This window comes from Gavialis gangeticus, unplaced genomic scaffold, assembly GCF_001723915.1.
Source record: "Gavialis gangeticus isolate Ggan-Ray unplaced genomic scaffold, GavGan_comp1, whole genome shotgun sequence".
In the NCBI taxonomy this organism is placed as follows: domain Eukaryota; kingdom Metazoa; phylum Chordata; order Crocodylia; family Gavialidae; genus Gavialis; species Gavialis gangeticus.
The window spans coordinates 154315321-154328992 of NW_017729025.1; the positions used below are offsets into that span (position 1 = coordinate 154315321).

Here is a 13672-nt window from a genome sequence, read left to right on the forward strand (position 1 = left end):
TTACCTAGCACAAACACCCAGGTCATGAGTTTTGTCTGTCAGCAGCTATGGTGCAGGGGGGCTCTGGGGCCCTGCACTCCATCTGCTCGACTGCTGGCAGGTGTCATGGCTGCAGCACCCCCCTTGACCCCCGTGCCCCAAGACAGACACAGTAACAAGCACTCATGACATGAGTTTTGCCTGTCAGCAGCTGGAGGTACAGGGTCCCAGAACCCCTGCACCTATCTCTGAAAGCTGGCAGACTTTGTGGCCTCAGCAGGGGCTAACAGGCCAGCAGCTTTGACCCTGCTGCACCTTAACACACACAGTGTCACCCATGTCACCAGTTTTGCTTGTCCACAGCTTGAGTACAGTTTCCCTCAAGCCCCTGCACCAATCTCCTTGAAACTTGGCAGGCTTTGTGGCCTCAGCAGGGGCTAGCATGAATGCAGTTTTGACCCCGGTGCGGCTTAACACATGCACGTGACACAAGTTTTGCTTTCAAGACTTTGGGGTGCAGTTTCCCCAAACCCCCTGCACCCATCTTCTTGAAACTTGGTAGGCTTCATGCACTCAGAAGGGGCTACCAATCCTGCAGGTTTCATCCAAATCATGCCAGAAATGACAAAGTTATAGGCTGTTTTCTCCTTCCCCATTATATCATATGGGCAAAACATGGAAACAGTTTTGCCGTTTTGACAGAACAAAACGGAACAGCTGTTTCAATTTGAAACAAAACTCGAAATGAAACGCTGTTCCATCGAAACACTGGTTGAAACAGAATGGTGCCATTTCGCAAAGCCCTAGCATTCAGGAGAGTTTCAGCAAATGTTGTAGCATGTTTACATTTAATTGGCATAGAGAGAGGTAAAGCACTGGACTGGGATCAAGGGATCTGAATTCCCAGCTGAGCCACAGACTCTGAGTGACTGGGGGCCAGATCTTTTCATTAGAGGCTCAATTTCATTCCTGTAAATTTAAGTATATCCCCTCAGTCTTGTTTCTTCAGGGCATGATGTTCAGAGGTGATTGTGTTTGGAACCCGTCCCATTGAATGTTGGACACATCTGTGCTCCTACTGTATCTGGGTGCTTCAGAAAACCCTGATCCTTAGAACAAGCTTCGTGGGACAGACGCAATCCCCCTCCTTAGGTTTATATACAGCACCTAGTACAATGGAGTCTAGACCAGGGATAAGCAACCCCTAACATGGGTGCCAGAGCATGGCATGTGAAAGCATTTTGTTTGGCATGTGCCCTGGGGCAGACAGTGAGGAAGGGGCTGGGGCTGTGCTACCACAACAAGGATCAGGCCCCTTGTGGCTCCCCTGCTATCCACCCTTGGCACGCCAACATCTTACAAGTCAAGATTGTGGGTATTTCTGGCATTCTGCCCAAAAACATTGCTGACCCCTGGTCTAGACCTCACCCAAATAAGAGAGGATGGAGAAAGCTTCAAAAATTCTTTTTTTTTTTTTTAAATGGAAAGCAGATGGGAAATATTAAGCAATTTTGTGGAGGCAGCTATGGGATTGGTAAGCTTATTCTCCAGAAATATTTGAGGAAGACATATGATGTGAAGGAGAACAAGAGCAGAAAGATGGCTACTGAGCACCTGAAGTCAACACACACAAACACACACACTGGGAATTACTTTACAGAAATCCTTTCTGAAGGTTTATTTAAAATTTAAACCAGACAACAATTTATTACACAGGATACATTCATACATGGAAAGTATGTTTTTACAGAGAATACAGCTGAGTCACATTTTTGTATACAATGTACAGGATGTTCATAAAACCTTCCTCCCTCCCCCCTGCAAAAATCGGGACCCCAGGACCCTTCTATATCAATCCATTCTCCACCACGCCATCCTCAACTTTCCCATTTCTTTTTCATAATCAAAATATAACAAAGCCATGGCAGGACAAAATTAAAAAAAAAAAAAGTTACTGGCCGTCAAGTAAAGCTCAGCGTGAAATGTTGCCGATCGTGTATCTCTCTCTCCCTGTATCACTATTCCTGTGATGTGCAGCTATGAGATGAGTTTATTCTGCTGCAGGCCAGAAAGACAGTTTTTAGATGGGCTTGCACTGAGAGCAGGAAGTCTTAGCTACCCTGCAGACCAAGCTGGCTTAGGCGACATCAAGTTTGTACCAGCAAGCCCCAAACAGCTCACACAGTGGGGGTGAGAACTGGTAAGGGGAAAACAAAGAGGTGGGAAGGTTGTTCTGTTTTCAGAGCTGCCTGGACCTTTCAGTTAGGGAGACCACTGAGAACAGAGTAAATACACCTCAGTAATGCAATACACATTAAAATATTTAAAAAAAAAACCAAAAAGAAAAAAAAAGACAATTTGTAGGCTCCCTCATCTGGGGTTTTAACACCCATGCCCAATGATGTACTGGACAGCAAGCTTCTCAGGGCATGTCTACACCATATCCATGGTGTTCTCAAAGAGCCCTGGCCCATGCTACCACTCCCAATTTGCACATGGTAAAACTGGAAATGAAGCGGTGAATGAGGACCCCCCTTGGCTGCTGCTCTTAAGCATTGCCATTCTTGGGAGAAACCCAGGGCTGCTTCATTGCTGGGTTTGATGCATGTAGAGTGGGAGTGGCACCCTGGAAGTGGCAGAGATATGCCCTCTAAGGTAGGGACCATGTCATAAGTATGTGCAGTACCTACCCCAGAAGCTGCCTGTATATGCTACCATGGTAAATGGAAAACTGCAACAGGCTGTTAAGCTTTCATGCCTTTCAACTGAGACATGTTTTATGGACATAAAGAGTAAACCAGCAGCTTGGATCTGAACAGCAATGCATTCTGGAGAGCAGTGCAGCTTTCCCCTGGTATATTGTAGGGTTATTTCCCTGTCTATATAAGGGTCGTAGCAGCCAAAGTCTGTGGTGAGCTTACATTAAGAGTAAGCCACCACCTTATAACATAAATGTGCTTGCTAGCTTAGGGACTTAGGAGGTACAGAGGCTTTCTTGAGAAGTGAAGTGAAAGGATGGCAAATGCCCAACTATTGAAAAGGTCTCTTTTCAGAGCCTCTACTAGGAAAGAAACAGCCAATGGTGGAAGCTACTGGTTGACTGGAACAAAATATATTGCACTTAATAGTAGGACAGAATGGTACAGACCTTACCCACAGAACAAATGTTTGCCTCCCCCTTTCCCCTGCTTACAAAGATCCAGATATAATCAAAACCAGTCTCAGAGGCAGATGCATATCACAAAGCTAAGGAAGCTAGGTATAGACAGATCTTTTGCAGAGCTGAGTGGCACAGTAGGTGGATGTGGCATTTAGTGACCTGCTCCCTATGACAGAGAGACAGACCGCCCTGGGGAGAGAAGGGAAATGACTCTCATGCTGGTTTAAGCTCCGTGCTGTTAAGACTGTTGAAAACTTGGTGTACAAACAGAGAAGCCAGTTTGTCATTCAATTATCAACACTGCATCTATTTAATTACATCCATTTTAAAAATCACCTGGACAGTCTACTATGTAAAACAGAAATTAGGGACTCATGAGAATTCTGCTTTCTTAGGAAACAGACGTCACTCCGGCTAGTCCATCTCAACTCCTTGCTACTGCGCAAACGACACTGTTGGAAGATGATGTACTTGGTACAAAGAGCAAGACAATGTCACCACCAGCACCGTGGCAAGTCTCTGCTGACTCTATGTTCAACCTCAACACACTCCTAGTTGCAATTTTTCCCAGTCCAAAAAAAAAAATCCCAGCAATATTTGTCCCTCCAGGTTGTACAAATCTTTCTTTCACAGGGCTATACAGTGTTTCCCCAGACATTTCTATACTTTTCCAAAATAAACTTCCATTTTCTTATCTTTTTTCCTTTTAGTATTAACAAGGTGGGGGGTGGGAATCACAGTATGTTATACAGGATACAGTCCTCATTTATACGGATCCTTCACTAAACAGCAGTTATGGGTAGTGCTCTCTGGAAAGTGCACCTCAGAGGATGGCACTGAAGACCTACTATACGCTTCATTTATTTAACTCAGACAAGTCTTGTAGCCCCCAAAGGCAGTCCACTGTTTCATTTGCTCAGAGGAAAAATAATTTTTCATCACTTGATGCATCTTATGAGAGGGCTACATGGATCTCTGTGGAAACATCAGCATCTTCATTTTGTTTTTTTTTAAATACATAAAGTAATAAAAACAGGTTGTTTTACTCAGATGAGATATATTTGCATTTTTAAATGTTTATCTGTAAAAATAACTTGTATAGCCATTGACATTCATTCATGATAAAAAGGAGTACAATATATATATATGTGTATGTGTGTGTATATATATTTTATATATATATATATATATATATATATATATACACACACACACACACACACACACACACACATATACATATCTATACACACACACACACACACACACACGGAATATGATTTTATTTATATAGTTATACTCGCAAGGCAATCAGTCCTCCACTGGTTGGGCCTTTCTACCTCCAGGTGCTCTGCCTTGTTGACAGCACTACAAGACATACAGAAATAAACTAAGTGATTCCATCATGGTGGGTCAGTATTTGAAAAAGGAGATGAATGTGACAACCGTGCATGTTGTGACATTAAACTATAGCCTTCAAAACTAAGAGGGCACGGTGGAACATGCACTGAAACATTGTGGAGAGCTAGTGAAATGGCTGTGGGCAGGAGTTGGTGTTTGTTCTTCCTTGCTGCATTTGGGCTATACAATAGACTTCTTGCTGTACCACCAGAGAGAGGGCTATGCAGAAAGATGCTAGAGTTATGGAACCTCTCTATGTTCCCAAGGCAGTCACAGCATATGCTGTGCATGTACCTGGATACTAAAACACAGGAGACACCAACCCAGAGTTACCTCTCCATTGCCTCTTGGGACATGAAAAATGGCACCAAAAATCAACAGAGGAGTCCAGTAGCCAGAGAAGAGATTGTTGGATATTAGAAAAATCTCTCTCACCAAGAGGGTGGTGAAAAACTGGAATGGGTTCCCTCGAGTGGTGGTGGAGTCTCCATCCTTGAGGCTTTTAAGGCCTGACTCAACAAAGCCCTGGCTGAGATGATCCAATTGGAGATGGTCCTACTTTTAGCAGGGTGTTGGGGCTAGATGACCTCCTGAGGTCCCTTCCAACCCTCATTTTCTATGATTTTATGATTCACTGGCTTTTGTTAAAAAAAGTGAGCAGGCATGGACCACACACACAGGTTAAACTGTAACAATTAGTGGGGTAGCCCCCGAGTTGGTCCTGGGGAAGAGGCAGGGATGCCACAACCAGGAATGTGGAAAACCTTGTTCAGCAGATCTGGGCAAAGCCATCCCTGCGTGCCCCACACAGCTGTGGCTGTTATTCAAGTGCCATAGTCTGCCCAGGCAGAGTCACCAGGGCTAGGCTCAGAAGCACACACGAGGCAGCAACCAGGTTTCCAGTCCCTGATGCATACTGGGGATAGCTTGATGCCCAGCCTGCAAGGGGGTTGCTGAGGGAGGCACAAAGCACCCCCTTCTTAAACGTCTCCCAGTGGGTGTGGTGGACAAACCCCCTCTGCCTTGCCAGCAGGACCAGTTGGAACAAACTTCTGCCACCAGGAAATCTGGGGTAGAGAAATCTCCTCTCAAAGTTTTCTCCAAAGCCTGCAGTCAGTGGACAGGTTCACATGGCTTTAAATGGTCCTGCGCTGTCTCCTCTCCAAGCACACACTCTCCTGCAGCGTAAGCAGTGACAGAAGCCAAGGATTAAACATAATCCCATGGGATCGCTGAAGGAATGCGAGCAAATCAGAAGCGACTGCTCAGTCCAGGGAGAAGTGTGCTCTGCTCCCACCAGGACCTTGGGTGGTGGGGCCACAGAAAACCCATCCCCTTCACATACAGCCCCAAAAAGGTGTCAGAGGGCCACAAGTGCACAGCTGTCTTTGTATCTGCTAGCGAGGTAGGAGTGGCCTTGGCTCTTCCCCTTTCATTTGTACTGGGGCAGGATGCTGCTGTTAACTAACATCCAGGCTCCAATACTGGCCTCAGCACCCTTCATGATAAAGGAGTTAACCTCTCTGATACAAATCCCTCCTTGGCTCCTTCTCCCTACGTGGCTGAACCCCCAAACTCTGTCACCTTTCTGTTCCCTAATTTATGGGGGTTTCTTTAAACACAGCTTATTCTGATATCAGAATGGACACATTAAAATGGCACAAAGCTTCTACAGTGGGAGGAGGCATGTCTATTGCCACCTGGGAGGCCAAGTGCTGTTTCTCAAGGGGATCTGAGCCACAGTTAATGGACAGGGTGGAAGAAATGTGTCACACAGGGAGGAGGTATGCCACATCTAAACCATCCCCCTGCAACACACCGAGTCCAGAAGCACCAACTACAGAGCTCTCCCTGAAAAGGAACAGGGCATCAGGACAAGGAGGTGGGATGAGGAAAAGGAGATGCCTTCATCACTGGTTCTTCTAGGACGTTGGACCTCCTGCTGAAGGACTTGGGCAACTGCCCAACAGAGGTGCAATCATGGTTGTAACTGAATATTCTCGGCCTTCTCCAGAGCTCCTGACTCTCTTACCCTTGCAACCTGCCCCTTGATCATATCTGTAGAAGGTCAGGACTTGCAGGCTGGAGCAGTAGGCAGGCAGAAGCATGACTTCCTCGGTGGCATTGGCCTTGAATAAGAAAGCATGGTTTCTAACAGGCCAAGAAATTTGTGGCCCTTTGCCTCCTCTACATGTGGCTTCCAAGGCAGGTTTGTAAAGAGGACTTCAGCTTAGTTTAAGGCTTGATCCCGAAAAGCTGGAGGAGGTTGTAGGCAAGCTGAAAACACTGGGAGGCTCATTCCTCCAAGGGGGAGAAATGCTAAGCCAAGTGATTCTGCACAGCCATGACCCTGTTGCTGGCAGAGGACCATTCAAACCAAGAGAGAGACTCTCCCTGCAAGACCTCTACCCATGCTTTGTTGGGATTTCCAGTGGTACTGTTCCACCAACATCAGCAGGACATCTCATGCACTTACTCCCAGGGGCAAGGAGATTCAAGAGCCCTTCATGCAGCATAACGCATTATAGCAGTCCAAGAGCCTGGCAGGCACGTGATTGCCTGGGCAGAACAATGTCCACCCTTGCTAGTCAAGAGGCTTGCTGTGCTCTGCCCACATCCTGGCAAAGCGAGATTCCAACAGGCTTGCACCAACAGAGATGGCCCTTCCACTGAGAGTAAAGGAACAGGCTCCCACAGCAATTAGCTTCTCCCCAGCAGCACCACAGAAACCAGGGGATGCTGCAGCTTATAAGCATCACTCTTCCTGGCGGCATCTATTAATAGCTCAGACATCAGGCAACGCAACGTGACACTTTTAAGGCATCATCATACTGCACAACGCCACGGCCCTGGCCTGCCATAGTGAAAAACAGCTCCCAGTGTCCCGTTCCCATCCTTCCCCTGCCCTGGCTGGTGCTTGTTAACAATTATTTATGGGCCTGAGCACACTACGACGTACGGTAGGCACGGCAGGACCTCCCAGCCTCGGCTATTCTACAGCAGCCTACTCGCTGCAGTCCCGTATCAGTGGAAGGAGACAGCAAGCGAGTGAGCGAGAGAGGAATAAAAAAAGCCCCCGAACGCAGAGGTCTGAGAGTCGTAACACGGCCTCTTCCACGCAGGTGATAAAGCTGCCCCTATTGCAAGGAGACTAGCGCTTTTGCAGGGGCTCTCGGCAAGACTGGGCATTAGGATCGCAAGGGGCTGAGGCCAGTTCAGACATACACACCCTCGGGGTTCAGGCTGGACACCAGCGGGTTCTGCAGGTTCCGTGGATTGCCGAGGAATTGCTTGGCAGTTGGCCGGGGAGGCGAGTCTGTGCTGGGATGGAGAAGGCCTAGGGACGAGAAACGTTTCGCACATGAGTCGTCACGTGGGAGCCGGCTCTGCAAGCCTTCTCTGAGCCTGCCAGCCCCGTCTGCCGGGAGGCCACAGCAAAAGGGACACGTGGGCCAGGCCTGGAGACACAAACTCTTCCCAATCATAAGAGGGTAGAGAAGGGGCTCCCCCCCACCCCTAAGGTGCAGTCACATGGATGCTCATGGGGGTGTCCCCAAAAGAGCTTTGAGCATGAGCACTAGCAGGGTAGCCAGGGCCACACACAGTTCAGCACTGGCCAATTGCCCAGGCACATACCAGCATTTCAAACAGGCTTTGCAGTCTGTGCCAAGCAAGCTTCATGCTGCTATTGCTTCCCTCTTGGCTTCTGTCTTGTTCACTTGGGGACCTCTGCCATGGGTACATGTATACTACCTTGAGTTCACAGCAGTGAAGCCATACCCTTAGGTTTCTGTGGAGGAAGAGCTACTTGGACCCATCTTAGGAGAGCTTGATGGTCACCTCTATAACCCATTCAAAAACATCACATAGCTAGCTCGGAGCTGCCTTGAAGTCCAAGCTCCTAATGCAGGAAACTGATATTGGAGGAATGAATGGCCAACTCCTTTGTTACACATGCACCATTTGTCCTTCCTCTTCTCCCTCCCCAACCACCCCATCTGCACCCAAGTCAGCTGAGATCCCAGGGAATAATTCCTACTCCACTCTTCTCTGTCCCCTTACACAGCCATTGGTGTTAGGCAATCTTAGCCGTTCTACCCAAGACAAAGTTCCTCATAGGTCTGGAGTTTTCTCCCTTATGGTGCAGTCAGCGCAGGTTTTCCAGCTGCCCCACACTGCAGTTTTGAGTAGTCAGCATGTGGAGCTCCAGACACCCCCACGATCTGTCAGTGGCAGTGCTCCTTGGCTAAGATCTGGCGAGTGATGGTGGAAGTTATGTAGATATCCACGCACCGCTTGCTCTCAGATCTGACAGCTATATAAAGAGCTTCGCCTGTTCTGAACAGCAACCTGGCCCCCACCTGCCTGTGCTTCTCTTTGCTTTACCAGCCACACACAACACACTCTGTGAGTGCTCCAGCTTCCTTCATGCCCACCAAAGTGCTCTTCAACCCCTTGAGTTCAGGCCTCTGCACTTGGCTTTAGAATCAAAAGCTCTCTCAAGCATGCTCTTCTTCCCTAGGGTTGTTTTTAGGAGGGGCAAGGGAGGGGAGAAGATATCCACCCCCAAGACCAGATGACTCAAGGAAAGAGGCTTCTCTCCCATATCCGGCATTTCCTTAATGAAAGGCCCCATCACTGTCTTGCAACACCAGGTTTCCAGTAAAAAGAGGCAGAGCGCACTGATCCTAAAACAAGGTACAGCACAACCCACATCTAAGAGACACCAGTCTGGTTGTAGGGCTGGTGGCACATGTTTAAGACCTACAGGGCCCAGATTCTCAACCAGTGTGGACAGACACCAGTGTGAGGGCATCAGCGAAGCTGTGCAGATCAGAGGGATATTTGCATCGTATTTACAGAGCTGCCATTTCAGCTGATTCCCAATTAAGTGTTCCTTATGGCTGAAGTGTCAGACACAAAGCCTATGGGCCAGATCCAGCCCACAGAACTGTTCCCTCCAGCCTGTGGGGCTCCTGGTGGGCTGGGAAATTCAGGGGAGGGGACTACCACAGAATCTGGGGTTACTGGTCCCCACTGGGTACGGCTGTCAGCAGCAGGTGTCAAATGAAGGCCCCATGGCTGCTGCCACCGCCTGTAATGCCTCTGCCACCACTTGCTCCACTGCTTTCAGGTCCAAGATCCAGCCCACAAGAAGCCACCTGGTCTGGATCTGGTTCAGGGCATAGGGTGAGTTTAACACTGATGCTGTGCTGCATTTCTTTTCCTTCCGCACCTCCAGCTAGCAGTTTGTCTAGCTGGTGGTGGGGAAGGGGAAGAAACGCTGCAGTCCGTCTAGCTGTGGTGACTAGCACAGTTTGTCACCAAAGGTAACTTCGTTTCTCAACCAGTTGTTTCTCTGCCCAGATTAATACGCTTACTGACATCCAGAGATGCACTTGCCCATGTGCAAGCTGAGGTGCTAAGGTCCAATGCAGGTAGATGGGCTCCTGACCCAAAGGAGAACTAGTAATGGCCACACAGTCTTTCTGGATACTCTCCTCAGCTCTCTCAGAAAGAGGGACCAAAGGGAAGGAGGAACGAATACACTACATGCCTCTCAGTCACAGAGTTTGAGAGAAGCCCCAGGTGATCACCTCAGCAATTACCCCTTCCCAAGGAACTGATACAAGGGACCAGGAGGGCATGACCCTCTTTAGTTTCTCTGATGACAAGCCACAACCAGGCTCCGTAACACATGTTCAAAGGCAAATGTAGTAGCAAGACTTGGCCATGATCCAGTCACCTGCATTTACCAACTCAGGCCTCTTCTAGACACATTTTCAACCCTGGGGCCTACACTCAGGTTCCTAAATATGGATTTTGGCACCTCAGCAGATGTAACCCAATGGCCAGGAAGGCCAAGCCCAATCCTCATTGAGGCCAATGGGAGAAGCACCTTTTGAAGCAGAAGCAGCCTGGTGTTTAAATGTGGATGTCAAGGTCTGGCTTTAATGTACAGGGGTTTGAAATAATCCAGCTGATTAGCTCTGTAAAAACCATCCTGTCCTCCAGGAGAGGAGTACAAAGACTTTGTACCCTTGTAGCAAGCTAAACTCTAGACCCCAGTGTTTTAACATAAGTGAGCGAATGTAACCACAAGGCAGATTTGCACCTGGCTACTGGGAGGTGAGTAGAAGTCTATTCCTGAGCCCTGTGGTTGGTTGACCCTGAAAACATGAGCCCTGGTTACCCTCTTCGGTATGTATGACTACAGAATTACTTTGCTTGCATTCATCCAGCTTCAGTGCCTTAGTTACAGCCAGCATTGAAGGAATCAGATAGGAAGTGGCTGGCAGGTGATGACATAGCTACAGATAACTTGGTAGGGAAGTCCTGGGAAGGCAGACAATAGCTGAAGTGGAGGGAGGAGGGTTTTAAAAAAGCAGGATTTCGGCCCAGCGTAGCAGCAGATCTTAGAGCAAGCCCCCCTCTTGTTAAATAATGGAGTCTCCAAACTGCGTCCTGACCTCCGTTTCTCTGGTGGGCTGGCAGTTCGTGGTTAGTTTGATCCAGCTGGGGTTCATCCTCAGACCTGGACTGCAGAACAGTCACCGTGGCTCCCGTCTGCTGAATAAACTGCTGCAAATTACATTGCCTCAGCTCCTTATTTAAGTCCTCCAGTTCTTGGTTCTGGGCCTGCAAAAACACAGGGGGGGGGACAGGGTAAGCTCTACAGCTGTGCCTCTTCTGCCAAGCAGAAAGCATAGCACTCCAGGGGATCTCAAATGACCAAACCACCAGCATCACTTCTCACCCCTCCCTCTGGCTCATTCTACCCTGCAACTTCTTCCTCTGAATCCTCAATACAAGACTACCAGAAAGTGGCAAATAACTCCACTCCTGTCCACAGCAAACACCAGCCTGCACTACCTGAGAGCCAAGTCTGTGTCCTTCAGACAACCACCCTCCACTGGGCAGCTTGGACATGATGCTGCAGATGTTTGACTTGGTTGAAGCTCCAGGTCCCACCACAATGCAGAAGAGTTCAATGCAGCACTTGGTAGGATACTTCTAAGAAGGACACCCCACTAACCTCACCCGCTGTCTACTCTTGCCCTAAAACTGAAACCCAGGCAGGGACATAAAGTACTCACATGCAGAACTAGGGAAAGTCTCCAGATCCTGCATACCACACCACTATTTCTCAGTGGTGACTCATCCAGGCCATGAGAGTTTCCAAGACCCCACAGAATGACAGAAGTGGACATTCTGGCCTCCCCCCACCTACCAGGTTTCTTATTACAGCTGCCTTCTTCCTGCAAGCTTTTATGTTAACTTTCTGCCACAATGTCCTATGGTCTTTAAGACCTCCTCCCCCTCCCCCTTTGCTTCTTGGATTGCACTGAATCCAATAGGAAGCACGCTTCCCCACAAGATCCCTTTGCATTCATGGGATAGAGTAGCCTATTTTGAGCTCTGCTTCCAACCACTAACTCATCTGGACTGAAACTAAAACAGCAAAGCAGGGGTCCTTGAGAGACCTCATTTCATTATGGCATGCATATTACACCTAAGCTAGAGCCAGCTGAGTAGAACCAGACCAGAGGGCTGGAAGGGATGAGAGGGGAAAAGGAAACAGGTCCCAGGGATCCAGTTGTGGTCCTGTTCATATGAGGGTGTGAAACACTTTGGTTATAAGCTACGCCAGGCACCAGCTAGGGCACAGGTCTATTGCATGGCTCCAGTGAGCACACTTGATCTGCAGAGACAGGAAAAGGGAAAAACCAGGCTACAGGCACGTCCAGCACAGAGCTGCAGCTGGCACAGCACGTAAGCCGCAGCGTGCATGCAGCTGAGAGAGGCATCTGAATGAAAGGCAGGCCATCTCAGGACATGGCTGGTGTATTCAAGCCCACTGACTCCATCTGCAGCCTTAGCTTAGAACTGCCCTCTGTCCACACACCGCTTCTGGGAAACAGGCTGATAGCCTCAATCAGCCACACTGTTTGCCTGCCTGCTGCGGGAGGAGAAGAGTGATTCAGTCGTCTCTCCCTACAATAAGCCAAAGGGGAGAGAAGCAAACAGAAAACTGGCTGCAATCAGCCCATCCTGCTGCCCGGGCCAAGTTACAGAAACATCCAATCTCAGACCTACTTTAATCCCCCATCTTCTGCATTGTCACAAGGGATGACGATTTGCGTGCGACTGACAGTGTCTTTCAAGGTCAGTGTTTACATGTCTGGGATGTCAAGGCAATATCCCTATTGGAGCATAAGGACTTAGGCCCAAATCCTGTTCCGCCTTTAGATGGTTAAGTAGCACTTACGTAGCCAGCTTTAGCTGCTTACAAGGAGTTTTGGGCTACTTTAATGTGCATTTTAGGTCCTGCTCCCCTCATAAGGGCATGCAACTTCAGGTAGGTTACAGGGGGGGGAAAAAGAGAGCAGGAAGAGGGGGACTCTTCATCATTCAGCCCCATAGCTTAGTGGTTAGGGCAGGAAAAAGTTTGCTTTGTGAGTTGGACACAGCCCTGGGAAGCAGGGGGGGAGGTTGGTTCTGGTGCCTGCCTCTGCTCCTGACCCTCATGCTGCTTCTCTATTTTGCATTCAATAGTCATTGGCTAAAAATGGATAGACTCCACTGGGGCCCAGAGCCCAGGTCCGCTCCATTCCAGGGCAATACCCACCTCCCTGAACCAGGGAGCAAGGCTCCCACTAGTTTGCTCTTTTTCTGCATTTTTATGTCTTCTGCTTTTGGCTGACCAGCTTCAACAGCAGAGGTGGAGGGTGTTCTGCACTATACCTAATCTTGGGTTGCCCAATCTGTGGCATGTGTGTCTTAAGTGGCAAGGGCAGCTTCTGCGTGTGGCACATGGCAGATGAGGAAAGAGACAAGCAGCACAGTGGCAGACAGGGCAAGGAGCAGAAAACAGAGCAGTAGATCAGGCAGGAAATACAGGGCAGGGCACAAAGCAAAGCAGCAGATCCGGCAGGAAGCAGAAAGAAGAGAAGCTGTTTGGGCAGGGCAAGGGTATTGAAGTGGTACCCGTGGAAGGTGTGGAGCCAATTTATGGCAGTAAAAGGATGTGCAGGTTCAATGCTCTGGTTGGGTGGGGCCTAGAGTCCATGTCTTCCACTCCTTGGCCACATCCCTTAACCACCAGGCTGGAAGGTGCAAAGGTTCTCTTGT

The 13672-nt window shown here is 48.7% G+C and overlaps 1 protein-coding gene across 4 annotated transcripts in view; it reads right to left on the reverse strand.

Moving 5' to 3' along the window:
• The window catches only part of RASSF7 (Ras association domain family member 7), a 77656-nt gene that overhangs the window by 22949 nt on the left and 41035 nt on the right, over window positions 1–13672 (reverse strand). For 2 of the 4 annotated variants that reach the window (XM_019519808.1, XM_019519810.1), the window contains exon 4: window positions 7785–11179. In XM_019519808.1, coding sequence (XP_019375353.1) covers window positions 10793–11179 — 387 coding nt within the window. In that variant the 3' untranslated portion in view covers window positions 7785–10792. Of the gene's footprint in view, window positions 1–7769; window positions 11180–13672 lie in introns of those variants that run through there. The other 2 variants (XM_019519809.1, XM_019519811.1) reach the window with 2 other exon arrangements.